General features: G+C 38.2%; 1 protein-coding gene across 2 annotated transcripts in view; it reads right to left on the minus strand.

Moving 5' to 3' along the window:
* CAAP1 (caspase activity and apoptosis inhibitor 1) overlaps positions 1–12,759 on the minus strand; it is a 40,730-nt gene that overhangs the window by 6,822 nt on the left and 21,149 nt on the right. Inside the window, exon 5 of one of the 2 annotated variants that reach the window (XM_004712353.2) lies at positions 9,973–10,040. The exons of the other annotated variant lie outside the window; for it this stretch is intronic. Within the exon in view, the coding sequence (XP_004712410.1) occupies positions 9,973–10,040 (68 nt within the window). The remainder of the gene's footprint in view (positions 1–9,972; positions 10,041–12,759) is intronic. 2 annotated transcript variants of the gene reach the window in all.

Consider the following 12,759-nt stretch of genomic DNA (forward strand, 5'->3'; position numbering starts at 1 on the left):
CTTTAAAAGTAATATATATTCAATATAGATAAAAAAGAAGTTTACCACATAGTAAGAAAGCAAAATTGACTAATCGATATTGCTAATATAATCAATAACAAAATATTTTTAAAACCTTGATAGAGTTTCTAATAACAATCAATTCACTGAAAATAGTCCAAAGGCATAAAATAAGGGCTTATCTAATGTTCTGTGTGACTGGTTCATATGTGTGAAACCTCTTGATGGAGAATTATTAAAATTAAGCCAAGACTCAAACGCTGTTTGTTTGAGTTCTGTTCAAAACAGCAAAGTGAGCATACATATCTACTTTCTTTCTCTCTCAAGAACTCACCGAAGTGACAAAAAAAACTTAACAATGACAGCACAAAGTGTAAATTACCTGAAGATGAAATCAGGAAACACAAAATGAAGCATCCACAAGGGGAAAAACATCAGAATTAGCTAGATAGATCTTTAAGATTTCTGAGAAAGGAGGTACCAAAGTAAAAATTTTAAAAATCATTTTATTAGGTGCTCATACAACTCTTATCACAATCCATACACACACCAATTGTGTAAAGCGCATTTGTACATTCATTGCCCACCAAAGTAAAATTAAAGGATAGATGCAAACTAAAAGAAAAGATTAGCAAGACTTATTTTTGTAAACAAGTGAATGCATAAAACCTCTACAGATCAAGTAAAGGGAAACCTACTTGGATTAACGGCAGGTAAACCCCCTGCCCACAGAGCAGGGCTGGGAACGGCCTCACCATCATGCAGGTGCACTGGAAAGTGAATTACTGCAGATGCAGTTAGCTTAAAATTTAGCGCCTTATCAACTTGATTTCCTTTACAATCCATTTTTAATTTATTTTTAATATTTCTGCTTTCTGATTGAGGTTTCTATCTGTTTTACTTTATCACTGTTGTTGGTTTTTTTGGTCTTTAATGTTTTTCTGTGCATGAAATCCAGGAGGGGGTAAATCTAGAGAGACAGGAACTGAATGAATGGTTGCTGAGGGGTAACCAGGGGAGAGCGGGGAGTTAAGAACAATGAGTACAAGTATAAGGGAAATATTCTAAAACTGATTGTGGTGAGGGTTGTACAATTCTTCTTGATGTGACTGAATGATTGAATTATATGGTATCTGAATTATATCCAAAAAAACCTGCTAATAGCAACAACCAAAAATATGAGCACAGGGTAGAAACCAGTCAAACAATTCACAAAATGTAAAATACAAAAAAAGGGTCAATATACACAAAAGAAAAGTCCAAATTCACATTTAATCTGTGAAATAAAAACTATAACAAGACATTACTTTTTATTCATTAGTAAAGAGTAAGACATATCCACCGGGGAGGCGGGAAGAATGGAAAAATTACTAAGATGTGTGGATAAGTTAAAAAAAGCATGCTGCTTATACCAAGGGCTCAAGTTGAAAGAAAATGTTTTGAGAATGATGATGGCAACAAGTGTATAAATGTGCTTGACACAATGGATGGATGGATGGATTGTGATAAGTTGTATGAGCTCCCCAATAAAATGATATTTTTAAAATCACACACACACAAAAAAAAGCATGCTGAAGAGTATTAGCCATGTTTGTATTAAAAATAACAAGTACTCTAAATGAATCACAGTGGTTACTTCTGGAAGGAGAGTAGACATAGAGAGGGAAGAGAGGAAAATTAATTTCCACATTTTCCTGTATGAATGTGTGTGTTTTTCGTTCTTTAAAAGAACATAGTTTGGTCAAAAGTACTAAAAGGAAAAAGGTATTTTGCAGAGTTCTTCTAGCATGTAATTATGTAGTACCAAATTGATAGAAAAACAAAAGCAAACCAAACCATTGTCAAAGACATGGCAGCTCACTGAATATTACATAAAGGGAAAGTGTGGTCCAAAATAGAGACTCACCGATTGGAGACAGCCAAGACAATGATGTGGAAAAGAATAATGATGACAATAACGAAGACAGGAATCATTAAAAGAAGTAATATTTATTGAGCACTTACTATATACTTCTGTAAAATAGTTTACATGTATTAACCATCAACGCTCACGGAAGCAGCAGTCAAGAGATCAAAGAATGCATTGCAATGGATAAGTCTACTGCATAGGACCTCTTTAAAATGTTGAAAAGCAAGCAGGTTACTTTGGGGATAAGGTGCACCTGACCCAAGCCATGGTGTTTTCTATCACCTCACATGCATGTGAGAGTTGCACATTGAATAAAGAAGACCAGAGAAGAAGTGATGTGCCTGAACTATGGTTCTGGCAAAGAATATTGAAAATACCATAAACTCCTAAAAGAACAAACAAATCTGCCTATGAAGAAGTATGGCCAGAATGCTCCTTAGGGATAAGGATGGCCAGACTTACTCTCACATACTTTGGGACACGTGGTCGGGGGAGACCAGTCCCTAAAAGACACCATATTTGGTTAAAGGAGAGGGGCAGCGAAAAGAAGAAGACCCTCAGCAGGATGGACCGATGCAGTGACTTCAACAAGGGGCTCCCACAGAAGAACAGCAGGGAGGATGGTGCAGCACGGGTGGTCTTCCATTCTGCTGTACAGAGGCTGCCGTGTGCAACAGATCCAATTTGATAGCACTTAGCAACAACAACAAAACCCCATCTGATCCTCTACCAACACCAAGAAATGCATTCAGATTTATTGCCTTTTAGAAATGATAAAAAAACGAGGAACAGAATTTAACTTGCCTGAGAGCACGCACCTAGTAAATGGCAAAACCAGAATTTAAACCCAATTACAGTTACCAAATCCTTACATACTTGATGATTCTATACTGTCTCCAGATCCTAACAGAATCAGAAGGGCCACAGAGCTTCAGTGGTTGGAATGATGACTGACTTCATTCAGCTGAAGATACCTTCTTGTATGTCCCTTAAACTCACCTAAATGTGAAGGACGCAGTTCACAGTGTGTAATAAAATTAATCAATAAGTTCTTATTTTTCTGTAGGATCCATATGTGACTTAGGTAAGGCAGCAACCAAAACTGCTACTTAAATCATTGATTACAGAAATGAGTATGGAAAAAGGGCAGGAATCGGTAACAAAATCTGAATTCCAGTCTAGTGGTGCAGCGGGGTAACACATCGGGCTGCTAACCCTGAGGTCAGCAATGACCAGCCCCCGTAGAGACCAGATTCACAGTCTCAGGAAGCCACAGGGGCAGTTCCACTCTGCCCTCTGGAGTTGGAGTGCACTCGGCGGCAGGGAGAGAGAGCTACTAGCTTCCCTGTGGCAGGAGCACAGCCATCCAGGCAGACATGCGTGTGTTGTATGGTTCTGGCAGATAAGTGTGTTTTGCAGTGAGGGTTTGTAGCAACCCTGCTTTGAGCAAGTCCTCTGGTGCCAGTTTTCCAAAAGCATGTGGCTTACTTATTGTCTGTGTCACATTTTGGTTAATTCTCACAAATCTCAAGATTTTTCATAATGCTACTGCACACTTGAAGCACTGCTATATGGTATAAACCTAACTTTTACAGGCACTGAGACACAAACACACAAAGTGCACGTGTTACGCCTCCAAGATCTGCCTGCAGACATACCTTTCCCAGGACCTGGGGAAGGATGGCGAGGAAGCCGGCTGTTCCACAGACCCAAGCATTCAGTGAAGGTTTGCAACGTGCAGGCTCTAGAAGCGGCTGCCCTAGGAGCATGTCTGGGGCTCTTAGGAAATCCATCACGGGACGGAACGTTTAAAACAGGTATCATTCAAAATAATGAACCAAATCCTTTGTAATTTTATTAGCACTAAAATAGAAGAAGGTCATTATGCATCCAAACAGCTTACCAGGAAACTTTTAAATATTTTTTTCAATTCAGAAAAGTCACAATTAAATGCAGCAGAGGGGCCTTCAAAGGTGTGGAAACAGTATGAGCTAATCTGCCACAAAAAATGCAATTTTCACCCTTTCATTCAACTACTACATAGAGAAAGAGACAAATTAAAAAGCTGGAAGGATTCTGTTTGGGGTCATTTGCTGGTAATAACTTGTGAAAAAGCTCAAAGGAGTCAGAAAAGAAATGTAAATTCTTAAGTCCCACTGATGGCTATACCACCATCTCTTTTTATTTCCCCACTTGCTGAACTGGCCATCATTTCCCCAGAGCGGGCTTTTAAAAATCCTTTAAAGAACTTAAGCTTGTGTTTGGAAGCTGTATTCTGTGAATACTTATTTGATAAAGCCAGTCAAGGAGATAATCAAGGGCTAGAAGGAATGGAATTAAACACAAACTCTTACAACAAATCAATGGGATGCATGCTTCTTTGCTTCAACTCCAGACAGCTTGTAACTCTTTCAGGACGCACACACACACACACACACACACACACACCCCTTGTTCTCCAACACTCAGGCCCACCGTTTGGGAAGCAGCAGAACAGAATTTCCAGCAAAGGAAGAGTTCTACGGCAGTATGCAGGTGGTGGTCACATATACCTCCTGACCCACAAATGCGGCTTGGTCAGCTACTGATCTTACTGGCTTTTCCATTACAACGCAATCAAGGCTTTGGATGCTATTTGTCTCACCATATTCTTAATTCTTATGACTTGCTTTTATTCCTTCAACTACAATTGTGAAGTTTGAGCAAAATTCAATTCATTTTTATCTGAAAATCCATTTCTTTTTCTTTGTCTCAAATTCATCTACTTACTCATCTTTGCTTCTCCCAATACAGCACTACCCTAGAAAATAATGAAAGCAAAAATAGAAATCAGGTGAACTTTTCAATGTGGGGGTTCTGATCGCTCATCTAGGAGCCCTAGTGGCGTGGTGGGCTACACATCGGGGTGCTAACAGCAAGGTCAGCAGTTCGAAAACACCAGGCATTACCTGGGAGAAAGGTGAGGTTTTTGACTGCCCTGCAGCCTTACAGTTAGATGCCATTTTAACCTTGTGCCAGCGGCCTCCCTCCTATGGCGGCTGGGTCTGTCTTTGCCTCTTTTAAGTCTTCATAAACGTTCTCTTTAAATGAAAAAATACAGAGCTACATTCTCAGAAACCCACAGGGACAATTCTACTCAAGGTCCCTATGAGTCAAAATCAACTCTACAGTAGTGAGCACATAAGTTGGTAGGATATCTCATACAGTCTTATATTTAAAATCTTTGCTTAATGATGGCAAAATCTCTCATACCACACCATCTTTTAAAGCGATAAAGCCAGTAAGCTATTGCGATCTTCGGTCCTCTGCAGTAGTCTAAAAGTATAGCCTCTCAATTTCTTTGTCCATGCAACACTATCATTAAAACATTTAGCATGCTCACCCAGTATATATTTTTGTTTACTCATAAATTAATGTGTACTGATATAATAATATAAACATAATCTGAAATGTTAAGGGGGCAAATAGTTATGCTTATATATGTCTTATTTAGGGAGTTCTAGGATTTTCTTCCTTTATTCCCGGGGGGCATGCACAATCACATTTGGGTAACCACGAGTCTGAAAGGTTGAAAAAATTCCATAGAAAATATCTATTCTAAGTTTTCATCCCATAGCTTAACTACTGGCAACCAAACATTTTAATCCCTTATGGAAGTCTACCTTTCAACTTTCTGAAGTTTTTGTTAACAAGTTTCAAAACTGCCTGTCATTCACTATCTAACTCATGGGAGAGAAGGCCAGTATATAATTGTAGGAAGCAGCGATTTTTTTTTTATTATTAAAAAAAGAAAAGAAAAGTGAGATTTGATCCAACAAAAGAAAAACTCTGTGTGCGTGCTGTCTGCGTCTAGTAAATGAACGTAGTTTTTACATGAGAAGATGCCTTATAAAGTGTCTTACTGTCGTTTCTGATATTACCGAGGTGCACTGTTTATTTTAATTACTATATTCAAATGAATGAACTCCAAGCAACTAGCATATCTTACAACTAAATCAAGTACCTTGCCTTTGCCAAAAAAGCATTTTTTTTAATGTAAAGATAACAGAAAAAAGTTTTTGTACACTTTCCTCCTGCTTCCAACTAAACAACTTTAAAAAGCAATTATTAAACATCTCGCCAAGTACAGACACTGCTCTAGGCTTTGGTCTTCATAAAAATCTGAGCAGTATAAAGGATCTTCAAGATCAAAGCCCAACAGCTAAGCTTTGCTTGCATTCGCTCTACAACAGCGCCACCAAGTGACGGCTTGTGTAACCTATATCTGAATACCTTCAGCAATATGAAGACGGCTGAAGGCATCTCACTACATTTTTCGGATAACACTGACTATCTGAAATAGATTGCAACAAAATCTGTCTACTTACCCTAGTTTCACTCTCACACACCACATAAAAAACCCCACCCCGCTTTCATTTTAAATGCCTTACAAATATTGTCAGTTAACTACTACAATCCTTGACGCCCTGGTGGCCAACTGCTAATCCCAGGCCTGGGAAGGAAGGCGAAGGCGTGGCACACGGTCCATTCCTGCAGAGGTGGGGAGCCTCCTCAAGCCTGCAGTGCAGGTCTCTAAGAGCAGGTCTCTAAGGGAACAATGGACTTGCAGGGTCATTTTCATTTTCTTGTTTACTATGAACCTCAACTATTCTTTTCAGCCACATTTCTCTCAGCTATTTCTCACGTAAACTTTAAAAAAATTATTCATGGAAACTTCCAAGAAGGAATACAAATATGAAACCTTAATTCTTGAAGTTAAAATAGGCGAGTAACTTGCAAATGTATGCAGTTGTTACCTCTAAAGCAATTTTTTAAATACAGCTCAATATTTTAATATTGCTAAATATGTCAATTTACTTATTTTTTTAATGTCTTCAGGAAGAGAATTCATTAAGATTAGCGGATTCTTCATTGGTATTTTTAAAAGACTAATGACATAAAATACCTTAGACAACTAGCAGTTTTCATATTTTAAAACTCTAATACAATGATCTATTTAGAAAATTTGTGGTAGCCATCACTAGTTTAAAAACAGAGTCCAACATTTTCAATGATACAAGCTCAGAAATCCTCCAGGAAGTTAGCATAAAATCAAACATTACACATGAAAAATTTGCTGTGAGTATACATGCATAAACACACATTATGGTGAGAGTGGCGATACCGGGAGGATGGAGGGAGGGTGGGGTGGAAAGAGAGAACTGATTACAAGGATCTATATGTGACCTCCTCCTTGGAGGATGGACAACAGAAAAGTGGGTGAAGGGAGACGTCGGACAGTGTAAGACATGACAAAATAATATTTTATAAATTATCAAGGGTTCATGAGGGAGGGGGGAGCTGGAAGGGAGGGGGAAAAATGAGCTGATGCCAGGGGCTTAAGTGGAGAGCAAATGTTTTGAGAATGATGAGGGCAATGAAAGTACAAATGTGCTTTACACAATGGATGGATGGATGGATTGTGATAAGAGTTGTATGAGCCCCGAATAAAATTATTTAAAAAAACACAACATTAAAGTGATATTGTTTAAAAGGAATGATTTAGAAAACTAACCTTAACAAATGAATTTCTATTTTACTATAGTACCAATCAATGTTTACATTTAAATAAAACCCGCACATTAAAGGTGGTTGTGTAGGTATGAGTCCAATGTTAACATGTGGTAGAAGGTAGTTTACAATCTGATAGATGAATGTAACTAGCACTAGACAAAGAAATGCTAATGTCTGCTTAACAAATTCATAGTATTTCCCAATATTTGAATATTTTGGAAGCTGAAAAAACTGAAAATGTAATTTACTTGCAACTACACACCAACAGTATGTATGTCATATAATAAGAGTATTTTATTCTAAGAGAACAAAAGGAAAATTCAAAGTTGTTTTGTTTACTGGCCTACTGAACAATGGATTATTTAAGCTTAGATGAATTATTTCAAATGGGCATGCCATCAAATGAAATGACAGCATGTATTTACAAGGAGCAGTATTATATACATTCCATGAGCAAGAATCACTACTTATGGAAGAAAAGTTATAGATAATATTAACTCTCTTTTTTAAAGTTTTGCATAGTAAAAACAGAAAATATAGAAAAGGCAATCATCTTTATTACGCCTACCAAGATTTTTCTTTCCTATTATCCTCAGATTTGTAGGCAACTCCAAGCAAGTGACTTATGACTTGGCCAGACTTTCAGCTATGCTGACATTTATTGGGATGCTTGGCCACATAAATGAGTCCTGCAGATAGTTTATGCTGCCCCATTATGCAACAAAACATTTGATGCTTTCATCATCGTCATGGACATTTTTCTAAAAGGTTGTATCTCAGTGCCGGAACTGGATTTCACCATTTCCTCAGACTGGGTCAGCACAGGAGCAGGCTGCCGCACGTTGGTCTGTTTTCTCACTTCAGCTGGCTGGCACTCCCTGATGCCCAGTGAGTGGCCTTGAGGCCTCCTGTAAACCTGGGAGACGTCCACAGGCTCCTGTGCATAAAAGGCCTGTGACAACTGGCCGCTAGGAGGGTATTTGTCCTCCCTGGCTGTCTCCATGGCTGGTTTTCCAATGACTTAAGTTACCCTGCGAAAATGACAGCAAAATGGGAAGGGAGTTCTAAGGCGCTCTGAGCTGCCACGAGTTGGAACGGGCCTCAGGGCAGCACTGGCTACTTTGCAAACTACTATCACCACTCCTTAGTCCCAAGAACCTTGATCAACTTGCCCCTCCCACGTTTTTCTAGACTCTATCTGATGGTCTTTCTTCCCCGGTGATCTACCAGTATGGCCTGCACATCGCTGCCTATGCACGAGGCCAAAAAAAAAAGCTGTGTTATCCAAATTATACCTGGTGGTATGAGAGCTGAACAAAGGATACACAATATTATATGTGAAAATTATGTGTGTCAGTGGAAATGTCCATACATGACAATTACATGTAAATGAAACTATGAATATGAGTTTATGTAGGTGGGTGGTAGTCGGAAGTTAAGCTCACAGACATATTTTGTCTGGCTACTTATGAGACTAACGCAATAGGACTTCTGGAAAACACTGAGAATTCTCAAAATCATCAGCCCTTCAAGCAGGCTTCAAAAAGTTTGTGGAATATTGGAAGTAAAAAATAATTGAATTTCTCCATGAAGTTTCTGAAACCCTCTCGTATCTATAAACCCCAATCACAAGCTAGAACTGCAGTTTGTTTTCCCCACATATAAACCAAATGAATCACAAACTCAATTATACACCTCGTATACTGCACTTTCCTAATTAAGTCTTTGTAGCAGACCACCACAGGGGGAAAAGTCTGCCCAAGTAAGAGGATGGTCTGCTTCTCTATAATAAATGCATTCTATGACTCAAGATTTGGGAAAACTATTTGAAGACATCAAAGATCAGTCACATACATAACAGATTCCACAACCATCTTGGCACCAACCGATACACACTGCTCTAAATTAACGTTATCAGGAAAGGAGAGAAATGTCAGGTGACATTTGAGATCCTAATAAAGACTTATTCTACTTTCAATTTTTCTTACTGGCCATGAAAAGAAACCAAAGACATTTAAAGGATTAGCCCTATTAATTTAACTTGTCTTGAATAAATTACAAATTACTACTTCACTTCTGCTAAATGGCACAAAAACTTAATGATTTTAAAAGATCAATTAAAAAGGTAGAAAATAGGCAAGAACAAAATGTCTCAAAAAAATTTTGTAACTTCTTAAAGATAGCCAAACTTTAAAGATAAACTTATCCTACATCATTGTTCCCATATTCAACCCAATCTACCCAGTTGAGAATAAGTAATTGAAATTAAATTAGTGACGATGACAACCGTTTCTGTGGGAACTGGCCACTCGACAGCACTGAGGTAGAGCCGGCGGGAGAAGGAGTCAAGAGCTGGAGACTTTATTCTCGATGCTTTTGATCTTGGACCCAATGAATGAGTCTGCTTCCCTAACATGAAATGGAGCTGGAACTCTGTGAAAATGTATTACAGTGACAATGCTCCTAATCCTCAGGGAAGGGTTTAAAAAAAGTAAGTGCTTTATCCATACCTTGTTTTAATTCCAAACCTTCAGGCTGCTTGTTCTCTCTCAGAGATGAAGTAGAATCTATGTCTTGTCTGAGGAATGAAAATAAATAAAAACAATTTTTGAAACTACAATTAAATCAAATGATATTTACTGTCCAGTTTCCCAGAGTTACGTTAGGCGTTTGAAAACACACTGAATTCTTCTAAGCCCTCGGGGTAGCATTCACTGCACTCTGCAAATGCACAGTGGCAGAAGCAGCAGCACGAGGACCAGTGTAAGGTGCGCTTCCTCATAAAATCAAGAGGCAAACCTGGCAGGAAGGTAGAGAGGTAAGTATGCGTTTCGCCCTTCTAGTCCTCTGCAGGGTAGCTGATGGGAGAAGTCACAACTCACAGCAGTGCCCCACAATTTTTCAAGTTCAACTGTTAAATTTAGTGGGCACTTTGGCATTCAAATTATTTTATATTCACCTAATTTCACACCTCAAATGCTTTGATGTCTACAGTCTGTGTGAACTGCATATTTTATATATAATATACATATGTAATCAGAGTAAATGGATTAAGTATAAGATTATGCAGAAAAAGTTTTGATTCATCATGTACCGCAACAGAGCTGCAAACTAAACTAATGGTCTCTCTTAGAGGGTGTTAATATTAATGCCACAAATCCTTTTCAGCTTGAAAGTAAAGTAATCAATTAAGTTCAACAGTTCAAGCGAGAAAGGTGACCATTTTCTATGAGTTTTCCTAATATCTAACCTTCTGAAAAGTTTTATGCATACCCTACAACACACTAGAAATAGTTAGGGAATTTGCTACTATTTCTATCCAGCTAGTAGCAGCAAATGACTCAAATCGTCAACGTCTGGAAAAGGCTTGTAATGATGTATCTTAGACATTTACAATGTTCTTTCACATCAGCATAAAATGACATGTTCATTTTACTGAAATCCCACTAGCTTAAGCATTAACTCATACACAGACTACAAAATAACTTGGGTTTGGTGTTAGTTGTTACCTCTCCGAGATTTATAATTAAGATGTCTCCATTTTTATACTGATTTCTAACATCACCTACTATTTAATTCTTTTACCAAAATAACCGATTGGCAGATCCCATGGAGATGTCAACAGTGTTCCTAAAAAATCCCAAGACAGATTAAGTGTCTATAACCCACTGCGCTGAGAGCCTGGCAAGGAGTAGAGTTAAAGTGTGCCACCTCAAACCTGGCAGTCTTGGCATCTATTTCTATGTATCTTATACCTATAGATTCTTAAAAGGCCCTGATTATTCTTCTAAACCTATGCACCTAAATTTACAGAGAAATTCCTTCAACAGAAGCATGATGTAGCAACACCAACAGAGAGGTGAACACACACAATACCCAGGAAAGGCCACATGACTCATATAGTATTCCAGCTGAGCATGCCTAACTTACGCTTAAGGAAACATCAGACACACTCAAAATGAAAAAAGGAATATTGTATTCAAAACAAAGGGAAGAGATTTTGTTATCAGTAATATCAATGTTAGAAAAAGACAACGCTTACGGGAATATTCCCGGTGAGACGAGGCTGAGGAGACGTGATAATTAAATGTAAAAACACATCTGAGACAGCTGAGCTAGGTGGGGGAAATGATATAAAGCACATTATTGAATCAAATGACAAACTGATACGTTGGCAGATAGTATAAAAATACTGTATCGATGCTAAATGTATGGAAGTTGATAACTGTACTGTGGTTGTGGGGTACGCACTTTTTTCTTTCAGAAAAAACAGTGGCGTATTCAGAGGTACATGCCGTGATGTATGCGCTACGGCCACACATGCTCAGAGAAACGCGCAGGATGCAGACAGACACACACCACACACATAAGGAAAGTGGGGATAAATGGAATAAAATGCTAATAGGTAAATCCAAATACATGGTAATATAAAGTTGGTATTTATTTTTTTAGTTATCCTTGCAACATTTTAATGAGTTTGAAATTATATCTGAATGAAAATGTTTTAATGAATGCAGTAAAATTAGCTTCTTGGTGGAAGGCCCCTGAAGTCCCTTCAAATAACATTAGACCCTCTCTAGGAAGACTGTGTGCTCTCAGAAGCAATTTTTTGTGTCCAACGTGACTTTCTATAGCATTTGATCTATTGTATTTCAAATACGGTTTGATCCAGCCATCAGACGCTACAGAGCACAATTGCAGATAGTAGGTGTAGGCCACCACCTTGTGGCTGAAAGTGGAAAGACAGCCTTTCATATTGGCATTATCAGACATGGAAAACAATTCCAAAAACGGCTAACGAATTTTAGAACTATACTCGCTAATCTTTCCAATTTACACTAATTCGATGTAAAGATCTTCACGGAATAGGATGAAAGGTGACAGGATTGCAAAATGGGAAGTGTTGTTACTTTTAAGAAAATTACGGCATGTACATATGAGTTATTTAGTAGTTTTATACGAGAATTTTTTCAAAAACTACCCTAAGCAAACAAACACCAGGTAGCAGAGTTAGAAAATTAATTACAATTTAGACTCAAATGACATTTAAGTGCTTCTACCAACATTTTAAGGCTCTCCGATGGCACAGTGGATTACTTATTGTGCCAACCATAGGCTGTGAGGTCAAGTCCACTAGCTGTTCTTGGGAGAAAGATGAGGCTTTCTGTAATGATTTATAGCCTCAGAAACCCACAGGCAGTTGCAAATCTGTCCTAGAGAGTCACTATGAGTTGGAATCAACTAGATGGCAGTGAACTTAGAGTTTTGTGGTATCGACTTTTTAAAACTTCTACAAC

The sequence above is a fragment of the Echinops telfairi genome, unplaced genomic scaffold, assembly GCF_000313985.2.
Source record: "Echinops telfairi isolate 266 unplaced genomic scaffold, ASM31398v2 ScPeMD7_25;HRSCAF=90, whole genome shotgun sequence".
In the NCBI taxonomy this organism is placed as follows: Eukaryota; Metazoa; Chordata; class Mammalia; order Afrosoricida; family Tenrecidae; genus Echinops; species Echinops telfairi.